The sequence below is a fragment of the Chlamydotis macqueenii genome, chromosome 7 (assembly GCF_036417535.1).
Source record: "Chlamydotis macqueenii isolate bChlMac1 chromosome 7, bChlMac1.mat, whole genome shotgun sequence".
Classification (NCBI taxonomy): Eukaryota; Metazoa; Chordata; class Aves; order Otidiformes; family Otididae; genus Chlamydotis; species Chlamydotis macqueenii.
Window position 1 is genome coordinate 13,499,617 of NC_141562.1, and position 13,822 is coordinate 13,513,438.

The 13,822-nt window shown below is 48.0% G+C and overlaps 1 protein-coding gene across 2 annotated transcripts in view; it reads left to right on the forward strand.

Annotated features, from left to right (window-relative positions):
- The first annotated feature begins 5,615 nt into the window (after window positions 1-5,615).
- Window positions 5,616-13,822, forward strand: part of HK1 (hexokinase 1) — a 42,716-nt gene continuing 34,509 nt past the window's right edge. Inside the window, exon 1 of one of the 2 annotated variants that reach the window (XM_086752218.1) lies at window positions 5,616-5,705. In XM_086752218.1, coding sequence (XP_086608344.1) covers window positions 5,640-5,705 — 66 coding nt within the window. In that variant the 5' untranslated portion in view covers window positions 5,616-5,639. Of the gene's footprint in view, window positions 5,706-12,686; window positions 12,795-13,822 lie in introns of those variants that run through there. The other variant, XM_086752219.1, reaches the window with a different exon arrangement.

Genomic DNA, 13,822 nt, shown 5'->3' on the forward strand with positions numbered 1-13,822 from the left:
TTGGATAGCTTTGAGATGCTTCACTTCTGTGTGTTCTGTGGGTCTTCCCTCCAGTCGATACGTTCAGTACTTCTTGAATTTACTGATTTTGTTTTGATGCTTCTTGAAGACATGAACATCTTTTTTCAGATCTAGGTCATACATTTGATTTGGAAAGTTGAAAGATCTTTAAATCACAGGTGTGGTAGAGTATTCCTGGGTGGAGGTACTAAGGTTTGTGCATTTCGGAAACTCCCAGTAGATAGTTGCATTTACCTTTTCATGTGTGGGGAAAAGATGATCCGAAATACGTTGGTTTGCCAGCTAGAGAGACGTTTTGGTGGCTATAGATTTGGACAGTGCTGGTGCTTGGCTCGTAATCCAGAGAAAATGCCGTAGCAGCTTGGTGGTGACACACTCCCTTTGTCATTCCGACAAAGTTCAAAAGTAAATATAAGAGCATGTGTAAATCCTTCAGAAATCCCGATTAGCATAATCTCCCTTCTTGGGAAGTCAATATCATATAGGATTAGCAGATTAGTGCACAGGAGTTTGAGGCCGAAATGTAGGTAATACCAAAACAAAAGGATTGTTGTGATTGGCTTCCTGGTGTCTGGTGAAGTGAGCTGGCTTTTGGTCGGGGGTCTCAGATACAGAGTCACTGTAACAGCAGGTGAAGAGGGGGAGAGGAAGGCAGCAGTGGAGACTTGATGAATGTTGTCACATGTGGGAAGGGAAATTGGATGCCTGCTTTGTCCCAGCCCTGTATCCACTCTGTAAAGCTGATAGAAAGCAAGATATAAAAACAACAAAAGTTTAATTAATATTTTCCCCTCTCTCATTGATCCTATCACATTGCAGGTGCACACTGAAGGTGCTGTAAACGTGATGGGTCATGTCTATCTGAGAGGAGAATGCCACAATAATTTCATCTTGTTGCGTGCTTTTCAGTGTCCTCCAGACGCCAGCCCCTTCCCTGCCCAGCCTTACGCTTTGTCCGTGCTCTGTATCTGAGGGCCTTGCGCAGCCCAGGCATCTCTAGAGACAGGGAAAGCTGCGTGCTGCGAAGACAGAACAGGTTTGGTAAGAAACCTGGTAAATGTGGGTTCCTCCAGAAAACCCTTGCCACTGGCACAAGGAACTGGCTACAGGAAAATGGACAAAGGGCTCCAGGCTGGAGGTCCCCTGTCCAGGAGTTGAAGACCCAAATGCTGGGGAACCTCAGCAAGCAGGAGCTTACTGGAAGGAGTGAAAGCAGATCCTTTCATCCTTGATCTTTCCTGACTAGTTATTAAAAAAGAAACAACAAAAACAAAACAAAAAACAAACCACAAAAACACCCAAACCCCCAAAAGCCCCAAACCTCCAAATTCTTATTTTTATCTAGAAAAGTGTAAGTTAAAACCAAACAATAACCAAACCAAAGCTATATATATTAAAAAAAAAAAAAAAAAAAAAGAAGTGGGAAATACTGTCTCACTGCCACTATATTTTATTTTCTCTTTTTGTTGGGAAGGATAAAGACTCTTCGGAGAAGAGAGGTGAGATGTGTGAAGAGTATGGCACATCAACAGTCAAAGCTTCCCGATAGATTTGTTATTGTGTATCGGAACAACTTTAAAGTAAGTCATAGTAGCAGGGAAGAGGGAGGACAGCAATGCAAGGTGCGTTACTTTAAAAGCAGTGAATTACAAGGGCTATTCAAGGATGTAACTTGGTTAACTGGTTCATTTTTTATTGTTCTATGGGCAGGATAGAAGGGAGGCAATGGGGTTGCTACCTCACTGGCATCCATTTTCTTTGGACTTGGAGGTGAGTTTTAGCTCCCAGCCCCAGCCTCAGGCCTTTCAGAAATACCAGGATTCAGTTCTCAAAAACACCGGTGGTGTTGATTCAGTTTACTTTTCTGGAGGGCTGTTTTCGTTGTTCGTAATTTTCTGCTTGCCAAAGATTTCTGTGCACCTGGGCAGCCCCAGTTCCTATAGGGCTGGCTCGGCCAGTGCCAAGTCCAGGGATGCTGGGCCATCTGTTTAGCTGTGGGACTGGGACTGCTGCCTGTCGGGCCCTTGGAGAGGACTGTCCTCACCTTGCCGACTGCGTCCTCTCCTGGGAGCGAAAAAAAGGGCCGTCCTTTGCTGCTGGAGAGAGCTGGAGAGGTTGAGACCCACAAGGCTGAGTTTAGCACAAGCATTCCCTCAGCGAGGGGGAAAGTCGCCTTATGGGGTGAGCTGAGATCCTGTGGTGGCAGCCATCTCCTCCTGCGGCTGCACGAAAGCATAAATAAAGCCCAGATGACGAGAGCGGTTATTGGAATGGAAGCGGTTAACGGAGCAGATGAGCTGGTGATGGACAACTTTGTCATAGAGGGGAGCTCTCTGCAGGAGGAGAAAATGGATGACGGAAGGGCACGGAGGGAAAGTCTGTGAGGGTCTGAGCAGGTAAACAAGGAAGATGCTTTCCCAGCAGGTGCATCCTGAATACTTTGAAGTGGAAAGTTACGGACGCTGATTTGGGAGCTGCAGCTAATTCTGGAAACAAATGGGATAAATACTGGCATGAGGAAAAAAAAAAAAAAAAAAAAAGTTGAAATGCCTGAAGGGCACATCTGCTGTGGCCAGCGATTCTGCAGGAAATGCACTGAAACCAGAGAGACGAGGAAGCCGGACATAAACACAGTTCCCCGGGAAGCCAAATGAAAGCCGTGGGCCTGAGAAGCGCCTGCGGTAGCGTGCCGAGGATTTGGCGTTCCTTCCTTGGCTCACCAATGAAGTAGCCGTGCTTAACGTGGGCCCGAGTCTGGCTGTGCCGAATGAATTCTAAAGGTGTTTTGCATTCTGAACTTGGAAATTCTGCTCCAGAGACTTTTCTGTTGCTTTCAAGTGTGTGTTTTCAGAGCAAGGGAGCAGCGCTGTAAGGTCTAAAGCCCAGGCTGTTAGTCAGAAATTTGAATAATTGCATGGTCATTAAATTTTGCACAAAAAGGAATTGACTCTAAAAGCAGCTGATATGTTATCACGATTAGAGCAATAGCAATGCCTTCTTTCATCACAATGAAGTTACATTGTTAGAGAGCATAATTGACATTTTTTATTGAAAGATTAAGAAGAATTTGTTTACAGCTCGCAAACAAAGAGGTTTTAATTCAACGAACTGCAGCAGGAATAAGCAGTAAGTGGCATTTTCATCTGCTGGCCGGCTCGCGCTTTAGCTGCAGAATGCTGCGGATAGAGAAGTATGAAGGAATTTGCAGCTCTATATCTGCCCAGTAAAGCGTGCACCACGCTGGCAAATGCCAGAAAGCTGACAGGGAGAAACCTTGAGTGCAAAGAAACAAAGGGCTATAGTTAATATTAGCACCTTTTGGGAAGACGCTACCGTTTTTGGAGATCAGCTTCATGCCGCCTGTCGTGCAAAGGTCAAGGTATGGCGTTTCTGAGGATGGTTTTGCCACGGAGCCCTCAGGATAACACCTGTCATCTCAACTGGGTGCTGAAGTAGGTATCTGGGTTATTTTTGTTTCTCTGGGTTTCTTGCTTCATGGTCTAATAGACTCAGGAGCTAAGTGGTACTGGCATTTCAAAGTGGCATGTTGTGATTGGAAGGGGGTGCTGTGTAAGTGTTTGGAAAGCAGATCCAAATGAAGCACCATCGTCACCTGACTGCACAGAGGCTCTTTTGCTCTTTAAGTGTGTTTGGGATCCCGTTTGTGCTGGTGGTTTTGTCTTACTGTCCAGACTGCTCTCCAGATAAAGCGAAGGGTATGTGAAAAAAAAAAAAAGTCTTATTTTTAAGCAAGTTCCTCTTTTTGCAGTTGGAAATCGTTTGGATTTATTATCCCAGCTCTGGTCAAAGTTTAAGGAGTCCAAGTTGAATTCTGTTCTGAATGCAGAGAGAGGCAAAAATCCACTCTGCATGCTTGGGGTGCTGATAAAGCTCTGCTAGAAGGGTGCTCGTCCCACCACCCGGGACAGCATCCGTTAAACCACGTGCAATGACAGTGCTGTGCCAGGGGAAGGAAGGGATCGACCCGGCTGGTACTGAAAAGCATCAGACCTCCTCACCTGCACCTTACCTGCATCCCTGCAGATTCATGTTGGAGACCTGCATCAGTAGCATCTGATAGTAAGGGCAGGTGATAAAATAGCTGAGGGTTTTTTCTGGGTCTCAAATGTTGACTGATAGCCACAGACTCTTGCTGCTGTTTTCTGTCCCCGACATGGTTATAGATAAAAAGTTGTGATTAAAACATTTGTTTGTACTGATGCCAAATGTCGGAGCAGAAATATTTGTAACAGAGATGCCCTGAGAGAGACGGTCTGTTGGTGTTGGGTCATCTCCCAGATGGGACTGGTGAACTCATGGCAGCTGTCAAAGTAGCTAGCGGGGGACGAGCTGTAGTGGCCTGAGATATCGGGGCTTTTGTGAGGATGCTTTTGCTTTGCCAAAAATCTTCCTCAGGGAAGGAAGGGTGAGACAGGCAGGATGGGGTTATGCGTTGCTGCAGCGAGTACTGGGGACCGCTGCTGAAATTTGGTGTCAGAGCTGTTGACCGGGAAGCCCGTAGAGCTGGGTCTCCCGTTTAAAGCACTAAAAGACAAGAAAAATGTCTTGTTTTAGATTTTTTTAAAAAGTGTTTCTCCATCACCCATCTCTTGTAGCTACGCTGTGAAGCCAGACTCTCAGGTTTACTATCAGGAATGGGTCAGAGGGATGGAGAAACCTGTTTAATTAATGTAGGAGTTTTCTAACACATACGTGAACTTTTGAAAATTAGTTTACTTTTTTTTTTGTGTGTGTGAAAATCTGAGAATGAAATTAGGGGTCCAGAATCTATTCTGTGTTTGTATTTGACCTGGTGTGGCAGGTTGGTCGTGGCCGGCTGCCTGACACCCACCCAGCTGCTCCCAGTCCCCTTCCTCAGTAGGATGGGGGAGAAAATAGGAGGAAGAAGCTGGGGGGTGGAGACAAGGGCAGGAGATCACTCGCTGGTGAGTTTTAAAGCCTGTAAAATTGCAGAAGTCAAAATTTTGCTCGGAGGTGCTGTGAGCATCCGCCTCCAGTCTCTGGTGAGACAGATTTGGACTTTGGGGGGAAAAAAGCTATCACCAAATAATCACAGGGCAGCTCAAAATCTGTGGTTGTTCCTGGATGATGCTCAGCTGCAAGTCCAGCATCTGTGACCGTCTTCCTGATTTTTTAGCATGAGTATTTCATATTTTCAAGGCCTAGTGGGTTCTTCTAATTGGGATAACAAATGGTTCGTGGGACTCAGGTGTTTTATCTCACATTTGCTTGCTAAGCTCTCTTCCCGTGCACACGGCAGGAATCCCGTGGCACCGCTGCGGCTTGGAGCCATGCAAGGGCCAGTGCTTTGCCAACACGTTCCCCGTTTCCACCACTATTCTGGGTCACACTTGTGGTCCATAGCCCACGTGCCCCTAGTTTCCTTTCTCTCTTGGGGTGATGCTAACCGCGGGTCTGCGTCTGCTGTATCCCAGCTGCTGGATGGGTTTTTAAGAGAACAACTGTCTGTGGGGCGTGTGGTTTTTGTAGGCATCCTGAGTTTGTGGGGGGGAGATGTGAAAACCTACAATTCTGCCTCCTTTCTTGTCGACAGCCCCCTGTGATGACAATGTGACACGGCAAGAGGTGCTCCTGCTATGGCCACGCGGAAGGAGCCCAACGCCCTGGACGTGCCTGGCCACTGCTACTCCCCGTTGTGCAAAGTAAGGTCTGGGCTGAAGAGTGGGGGAGTCGTTAACTTTTACTGGGGAGAGCTCCGTGTTGTGCTGATATTAACCTGGCCTGCGAGGAGAGTCTCTTACACTGCTGGGAAAGCAGCATGAACCTAAAGCCTCTGCAATTGATGCCCTACACCCCTGTGGGTTTGGGACTTGCGGTGCAAACTGATTTTTGATAGCATCAAATGCTGGACCAAGGAGAAAAGCGTACACTTAATGGAAAATGTCTTCTTAGCCTGAGTTGAGAGATATTGCCACGTTCTGTATTAGTGCATAGCCAACAGAGAGGGACAGGTCCCATTCTCTATGCTGTGAAGTGCAAGCTCTTTCTTATGGTTTTACTGCTCGTATAGAAAACGTGCTATCCTTAAAAGGCACCGATTTGGACTCTGCCATTAAAACCTTCTTGGGATGGTGCATAACAGTGCATAGAAACCAGCTGTTTATCAGAGGTTAATTTCTTTTCTCAAGGATGAAGGACTGGCTTCCTGCATAGTGGGTATTTTAGAGCGAAACTTTGATGAACGAGCTCTGTGATCTGTGAGGACCTGAAAGTGGATTTAGGAAAGCTGTCTCTATATAGTACAATAAAATATTTCCCTTAATTACAGTAATTGTAACTGCCTCGTCACTTAAGTGAATGGCTGGTTTTGCAGACATCCTTTAATCGGTATGGAACTGCTTATTCTCAAGAGAAAAGATTTGAACTGGACAACTGCCAATACTTTAAACTTATCCATTGATTTCTGAAATTTTAAACTAGCTTACACTCTATGTTTTACCCATTTTTCAGTGTCATTTCTGTAAACTTTTTTTTGAATTAGCATTGCAGATTTAGTAGAGTATCAGAAATCTGCATTTGTGCTCATTTCAGTTTGCTGGAGTCGAGAGGTATTTTTATGAAAGGAAACAAATACTTCACCTCCTGATCAGGAAAGGCAATTCATTGACCACAGGTTCATTACCGTAACACCACTTCTATTCCCTTATAAACTGAGTTTGCTGATAGGCTTCTGTGTGCATCTATATGAGGGTGTGTATGGTCTGTTTTATACGTGTATGACCTGCAATAAGGACTTCACTACCAATGCACTAGAAAAAGGGGTTGCTTGATGCAGCAGTTCTCACCTCAATGGAAAAAATGTTACGTCGAGTCAGAAAACCAGAATGGTTATTGCTTTCCTTTGCAGAGATGTAAAATGAGTTATAATTCTGGCACTGGGGAGAGAGAAGCTGCTGTGGTGAATACCCAGGACAGGAGAAAGAAGGGGAAAGAAGAAAGAGACGAGTTGGAATGGATTACGCTTGTATTTCATTTTTAGTGTGTAAGGGAAGAGCCAAGTGAGTGGATTTGCATGCAAAGTGCCCAGGGATGTGAGCAGGTTGGATCTGTGTTGGAAAACCACAGTGGGCTGGAAAATTACCTGAATTAATTCATTGTAACTCCCATTCACACATGACCCAGCACCTTGCGTGGACAGGAATGCATTGTATTCTGCACTGGCTGCTTACTGTTAACTTGACATTGCTTTAACCACGCGCTTCCTTGGCTGGGATCGAGGGGTAACAGCAGCTGGCAATGTTGGGTGGACGTGGGCTTATGCCTGCACCCCCCAGAGCTGTCACTGATCCAGACACATCATCGTGGCTGGGGACTCTTCTCTGGGCAGGGGGAGATGCCTGTAATCATCCATAAAGCATTTTAGCATGGCAGCGACTTCACTTTCTCTGCAGGGGAATGAAAGCTTTTTGGGAAAGAGTTCCCTGGTTTATCCCTCAGCCCCACAGCAAATGGGACTTCCAGTTAGTCCCCATGCTTCTTTTGGGGGTGCCTGCGGCACAAGGGAGACAGCGCTGTGAGAAAGGCGCCCCTTTGCTACAGCTGTGCCACGTTGGAGCTGTCAGGTACGCTGCTATGGGGAAGGAATTAGTCATGGGACAGTATTTGAGGTTTCAAATTGCTTTTAAAAATTATAAAATATCAGAGGATATGTTCCTCTCTCCTTGTCTCACTTCAACTCCAGCCAGCAGGGGAGGCTTGGTCACAAACAGTGCTCCTCATTCTCCCGGTAAGTCCTGACCCTTCGGCTGTGCTGCCTTTACTGCCCTCTCATGTGCATTGGGCTTTTTTTCTCTTGAAACGCCGCACAAGAAAGCACTAACGAATGTAGAATTTTCAGCAGCTTCCTCAGCTGCACAGAGTAGCTCTGCTGTGCAGTGCGGGAGCTAGAGGTTAAGTTTTCTGTTGGTGTGACTCCTGGGAGCTCTTCCCTCGTTTCCCCACGTATGTGAGGATTTGGGTAGAGAGGTCCTTTGCAGTGTAGCTCATGCAGCCCATAACTTTTGGAAGTATTGGTTAACTAAAGATGGAGAAATTGGGTTTGCCTACAATTTAATGAAGCTTGCCATCACTAAGAGGTTTTTTTTTTAAAAAAATCAACAGCCAGGCTTCTCAAATAGTGGGACTTTATCATAAGCCGTGGGTTTTGGGCTTGTGTTTATCTGCTTTCTGGTTTGCAGCTCGTGATTTTGTTGAGGTCACGTTCTCTGCGTCCCTCTAATGCTGAAAACAAGCAACTACTTTAAAGAAATAAAAGCAAACACAGCTGCCTAACACCCAGAAGTGGAGAGCTGAGACACAGCGCATCTCCATCTGCCCCAGGAGTCTCTGTTCCCATGTGAACCAGTAGACAATGCCCCTCCTATGCTGGATTTGCTTCCTTCTCCTCTCTTCTCTCATCTGTGCCCTTAGTTGTGTAGTACATGGCTTACAGAAATACTGCCTTGTCTTTGGAGGTCACTGAGATTTGAGTCTTGAAAGCCATAGCCCTGCGTAATGTCATTCGACCCTCAAATGCTCCGCTCAGTGAATGGTGCTAAAATCTTTCCAAAGGGACTTTATTAAAAAGCAGCTTTGCCCTCTGCCTGGAGCGATTCCACGAAAACCGGGCAGAATCCCTTGTTAGCCTTTGCACCTAAAACAGGGCTGGCTATTGCAGCAACCCTCTTGAGAGGCAGAGAACAAAGTATGTTGCCGGAGGGCTGGAGAGGGAGGTTCTGCGTTCCTTGGGCCAGAGGTCGTCCTCCTCTCGCACGGCTTTTGCCAGGTCTGGTGGTCTCTCAGTCCCTGGCTTCAAGCACTGCCAACGTTTGGGCGCAGGTAAATCCTGTGGCGGTGGTTAGTTTGGCAAGACTCACGGAGCCCAGCCTGGCCCTTTGTTATCCGGTGCCTGGCTCCATGTTTCCCAGGGGAAGCACTCAGCTTTTGGAAGCATCCTTATGGTGTGCTGTACCAGGAGCATAAAAACCACTTTATAAGCGCATACCCCTCTGTTTGCACGTGGAGCGGCCTTTCCCGAGCATGGAACGAGCTCCCCTTGAGGCATTCATAGCTAACCTTGTTTCTTGACAGGGAAACATGAGGTAAAGCGTGGTGGCTGGCTATGTGGTAGTGCCAGCTCGCCGTGCCTCCCAGCAAGGTGAAATTGCATAATGCATTTAACCTTGTTCGGCTGAGTTGCTTATTGAGTCGATATCTCTGCTGCTTTTAGATTTTCTTAGTAGCTACTGCACCAAGCTCAGTGCAAATGCGCAGCGATTGTTCTGTGCAAGCACACAGTTTCCTACCCTGGAATGGGAGCTTCAAAGCCTCCTTAAAAATTCCCTTGTTAGTCAGGGGTGCTGTCGTGAACTGGATGCTTACTGTTTCTTATAGTTGGTGCTTCCTGTCACTTTGCTTTAAGCATTGTGAAAGCAGAACGCAGTTTGGATAAAAATGGATTGATCAGTTTTCAGACACTTAGAACCACAAACACAGCTAAAACTTCATTGTTTTCTTACAAAAGTAGAAAGCGTCTAGCAACTGGGTACCTCAAAACTATGTGATGGGCACGATGGAAAACAAAATTCCCTCACTGTATAGGAGCCGAATCTGAACACAGACTTGTATAGAGCAGTTAACATTTAGTGAAAAAAATAGGCAAAGCAGAAAAAAAAAAAAAAATGCACCCAGCAGAACCGATGCGCTAAATTACTTCAGTTAGTTGAAGCACTTCAGTACAGTTAAACCTGGACAATAAGATCTGAGCACCATCAAAATAGCTGCAAGTTGTCGGGTGTTATGTTCAGCCTCCGGTAATTTGTCTTAAAGGACGGTGGCTTTCAAAATAGCTTGCTGGATGCCTGGCATCCTACATTAGGTGCTGGTAATTAATTGGCTGCTGAATTGATCTCTTCCAGTAAAGCAGAAGGGAAAACCCAGGGCTGGATGGGAAGGAGGTACGGGGAGGCTCGCAGGGGCGGCTTTCTCCTTCTGCGGAGATGCAGAGCCGGTTGGTTGTGTCGGGCAGCCTACGCACAGCTCTTCCCAAGCCTTCCTAAATAACACCTTTGTGCCAGCCTGGCGACGCAAAGAGGGCTTGCAAATGGTTTGGGTGTCCGTGGGGATATTTAGCTGCCCTTCTAGCTCTCTCGTAGGAGGAAAGCGCATCCATCCCAGCAGTGCTAACAGCATCAGAGCTGGTCACGCTTTCTTAGCCTTGCGAGGAGCGGTTTAAAGATAGTAAATATTTCAACACTGCAGCTGTTTTGCCTTGGATGGACTGCTACTTTTTCTCTAATGGCTTTTAGGTTGTAGAGTTCGTTTTTTTTTCCTGAATACCATGCTCAGCAACTGAAGACAAACCAAATTATTTGCAATACTTGTTTAACAGTTCCTTAATTGCTTTTGACTTTGTCACATGAACCACCTCCTTCTTAAGCGTATACTGTATTCTTTAGTTTATTTGGGGATTTCTAACGTGTGTGGGTTTTGTTTTCATTGCACAGAACGAAGGGGGCTTCAGAGCAGTGATGTTTTGAACTTATTTGTTGCTTTTTGTAGCTCAGAGGAAACTCTAGTTAGTTGTTCCTCATGAGTTTTGAAATGTGTGGTAATACAAACGGTCAGTGGAGACAAAAGCTATCTTAATGATTGGTGTCACTTTCAATTCACTTCTAAATCACAGTTTTGACAGGTGAAGGAAATAAACTTGTCTTCCTCTTACATGTTCTTAAGACAGATGTTGTGTTAAAGAGAAGACCATTCTTATTCATAAGCACTTTGAATATTTTGGGCTTCTCAGAGTCTGAGCTGGCTGATTCAAATTCCTTGAGAGCTGAAGGCAACGGTTGGCATGTGGCTGATGGCATTGGGAGATCTTGGTGTCCCAGTTAAGCTCAGGAGCCTCAGGGTTTGTCCTTGTTAATGGGAAGGGGTTTGGTGACGTATTTCCAATAGGAGAACAACACACAGGGGTTTTCACTTTCTCCGGAATAACTTAACCGCCTTTAGCTGCCGTGTTTGATAGAGACCAATTCAGGTTGGGGCGAGCGTGGGAAAGAGCTGCTAAACCAGCCTGGACTGTTCAGAGAAAGGAGACCAAAAAAGAGCTAGGTCTGTCTTGTCTAGTGAAGCAAAAGCTGAGGACATATACGGTTACTTTCCCCTGTATTTATAGAAAGCAAGCGCCAGAGAGCAAGGAGAGCAATTTCAGCTGAAAGATAAGGTTTAGCAGATGACAGATGGACCAAAAACAGGAGCGAGCCTGGGCTGGGAATTAAAGATAGCTTCTAACCGGCAGAGGAGGAGGAGCATGGCTGGCCAGTGCGTTACATGTGAGCGATGGCTGCGTCAGCCTGTGTAAGGGATTGGGTGACGTTGCTGGACGCTGTCGGGATGATGCCACTCAGCCCCACGTTTCTGTGCTGCCGGCGAGCTCCAACCGTGCCTGGTCGCAGGGCGATGCTGTGCGCTGGGGAACGCAGCCACGTTTGCTCATTAGTTTGCCAAACAGACGAGCAGGAGGTAATGCATGCAGGCCAGTGAAACACTTGATGAACATCTCACTGAGAATGAGCTTAAAGCTGACGCGGTGAGGTGGAGAAGGAAATCCTGTCCACCCTGCCTGCAGCGATGAGGGCAGCCTAAAGGAGGATGCGTCTGCCAGAGCAGCTCTTGATTTTGGCCAGCGCAACTGTTTAATTACAGTAGCACTGGAAAGGAAGCCGGAAACTCAAGAAGCAGGTTTTTAATCACTTGGACTTTGGTAGACAATCTTTGGTAGGCAAATCACGCCTCCAGCATCACCGCCGCTTTCAGGAGTGCGTGTTCCTGTCCCCACAGACAGACAGGGCGCAGGCAGAAACCCTTGCAGGCTGCTGACATGTGTCACCTTGGCATTTGGAGGGGCTTTGCGTCGCTTCGCTTACGTGGATGCGGGGCCCTCAGAGGGTGGATACCTCCTCGGGGTGATGGGGAACGCACCCCAACGCGGCAAAAACGCGGGCAGCGCACGTGGGGAGGGGAGGTCCTGTCTGGTGTGTTTGACGTGGGGATTTTGCTGATGGCGTATGAAGGCGGGATCCCCAAAAGCACAGCTGTCAAAGCCACTCTGCGTTTCGGGGCTCACCTGCAGGCCTCCCAGCAACTGAGCCCGCAGCCCAGGGGGTCCTGGCTGGGCCCCCCTCCCTCTGCCCAGGGCAGGGGATGCTTGGCATTCGTGGAATTTCCCGCAGTTTTTCTACTTTCTCATAGATTTCGGAGCACAGGGGCTCTTTCGAAAACACCTTTGGTTTAGGGATTTTTTGAGGTTTTTTTTGTTTGTTTTTGTTTTGTTTTTGTTTGTTTGTTGTTGGTTTTTTTTTTTTTTTTCCAGTTTGCTCTTCCCATACCACCGCAGAGTTCCGGGAGCGGCGGGAAGCCTTCATCAGCCTGTCTCCCAGGGCTGCTGGGTACAAAAAGCCCTTTTTTGGGGTACAGCAGGGATTCGCCCTTCCTTCTCCTCTTCCTCCTCCTCCCCGCTCCGCCTGCCCGAAATAACAGCGGGCGGGCTCCGCGCTGCGGGCGGGGCCGGGGCCGGGGCCGGCCCGCAGGAGGAGGAGGAGGAGGAGGAGGAGGAGGAAGGCGGGGCGGGGCGGGCATCCCGGGCCCGCATCGCTGGGTGCGCGGAGCCGCCCGCCGCAGCCGGCAGGATGATCGCCGCCCAGCTCCTGGCCTACTACTTCACCGAGCTGAAGGAGGATCAGGTCAAAAAGGTACATTTCAACCCCCACCCCCCTCCTTCCCCCCGGATGGCTTAAATTTTTATTTTTATTTTTATTTTTTTTTTTTTTTTACTGTTGGTTTGGTCGCTTTGTCCCCATAGCGACCCTGCTACGGGGAAGAAGGAAAAAAGGGGAGGGGGAATAACCCCATTTTTAAGCCTAGCCAAGCTGCCCCCCCTCCCCCTCCAAGTGAAGGGGTTCGCTGCGGGGCGTGGGGGATGCACGGCGGCTCACGGGGCTTTGGCGATGGGGGGGGGGGGGGCAGTGATGGTGGTGATTTTATCCTTTCAGGCTTTTCTTGGGCACAAGCATCCCTGGACAGGGGATTTCCCCCTCTTCCCCAGGCTGCCTGTGGGCATCTGTCGCCCCAGTGACGAAGGCAAAGAATTCGGGTTTTTTTGAATTAATGTGTCACTGCAGCTTCTGAATTTCCAGGAAGTGGATGTCGGTTGTGCTTCAAGAAGTGTTTCTATGGGTTTCTTTTCCTTGAGGTGACTCGCTGCTGGGTGGTGGGTACAGCCCTGGGATTTAGCACCGCCACAAGGAAAGGGGTGCGGAGCAGAGGATAAATAAAAACATGGCAGTTAGGCCCCGGCTGGGCATATTGCAGAGCTGCAGGGAGTGGAAAGCCCGGGGCAAGGGACGTGGGGACACGATTTGGGAAAAAAATTGCAAATATGGCAGAGGGCTGCCCCTCTGCCACCTCCTCCGGAGGTGCGGTGTGGCGTGACCGACCTCGATGTGAGGCTGAGCACCTGCCGAAGGCATCCTGAAAGTATTTTGGGGAAGCCTCAGCGAGCAGGGCTGATGTGTAGTGGTCTTGGGGCTTGTCCCGGCCAGAGGAGAGCACCCCTTCCCTTTGGGCATCCGACTGTGCCTGGGGAGACCTCAGCTTCTATGTGTGGGACACCCACCCTGCCCTGCTCAAGACGCGTTCACCCGTGCTTGCTCCTCTGTCGGGTAAAACCCTTGACGGCACCCCATATTTTCCACATTTCCTTCCGTGGTTTAGGTCTTTT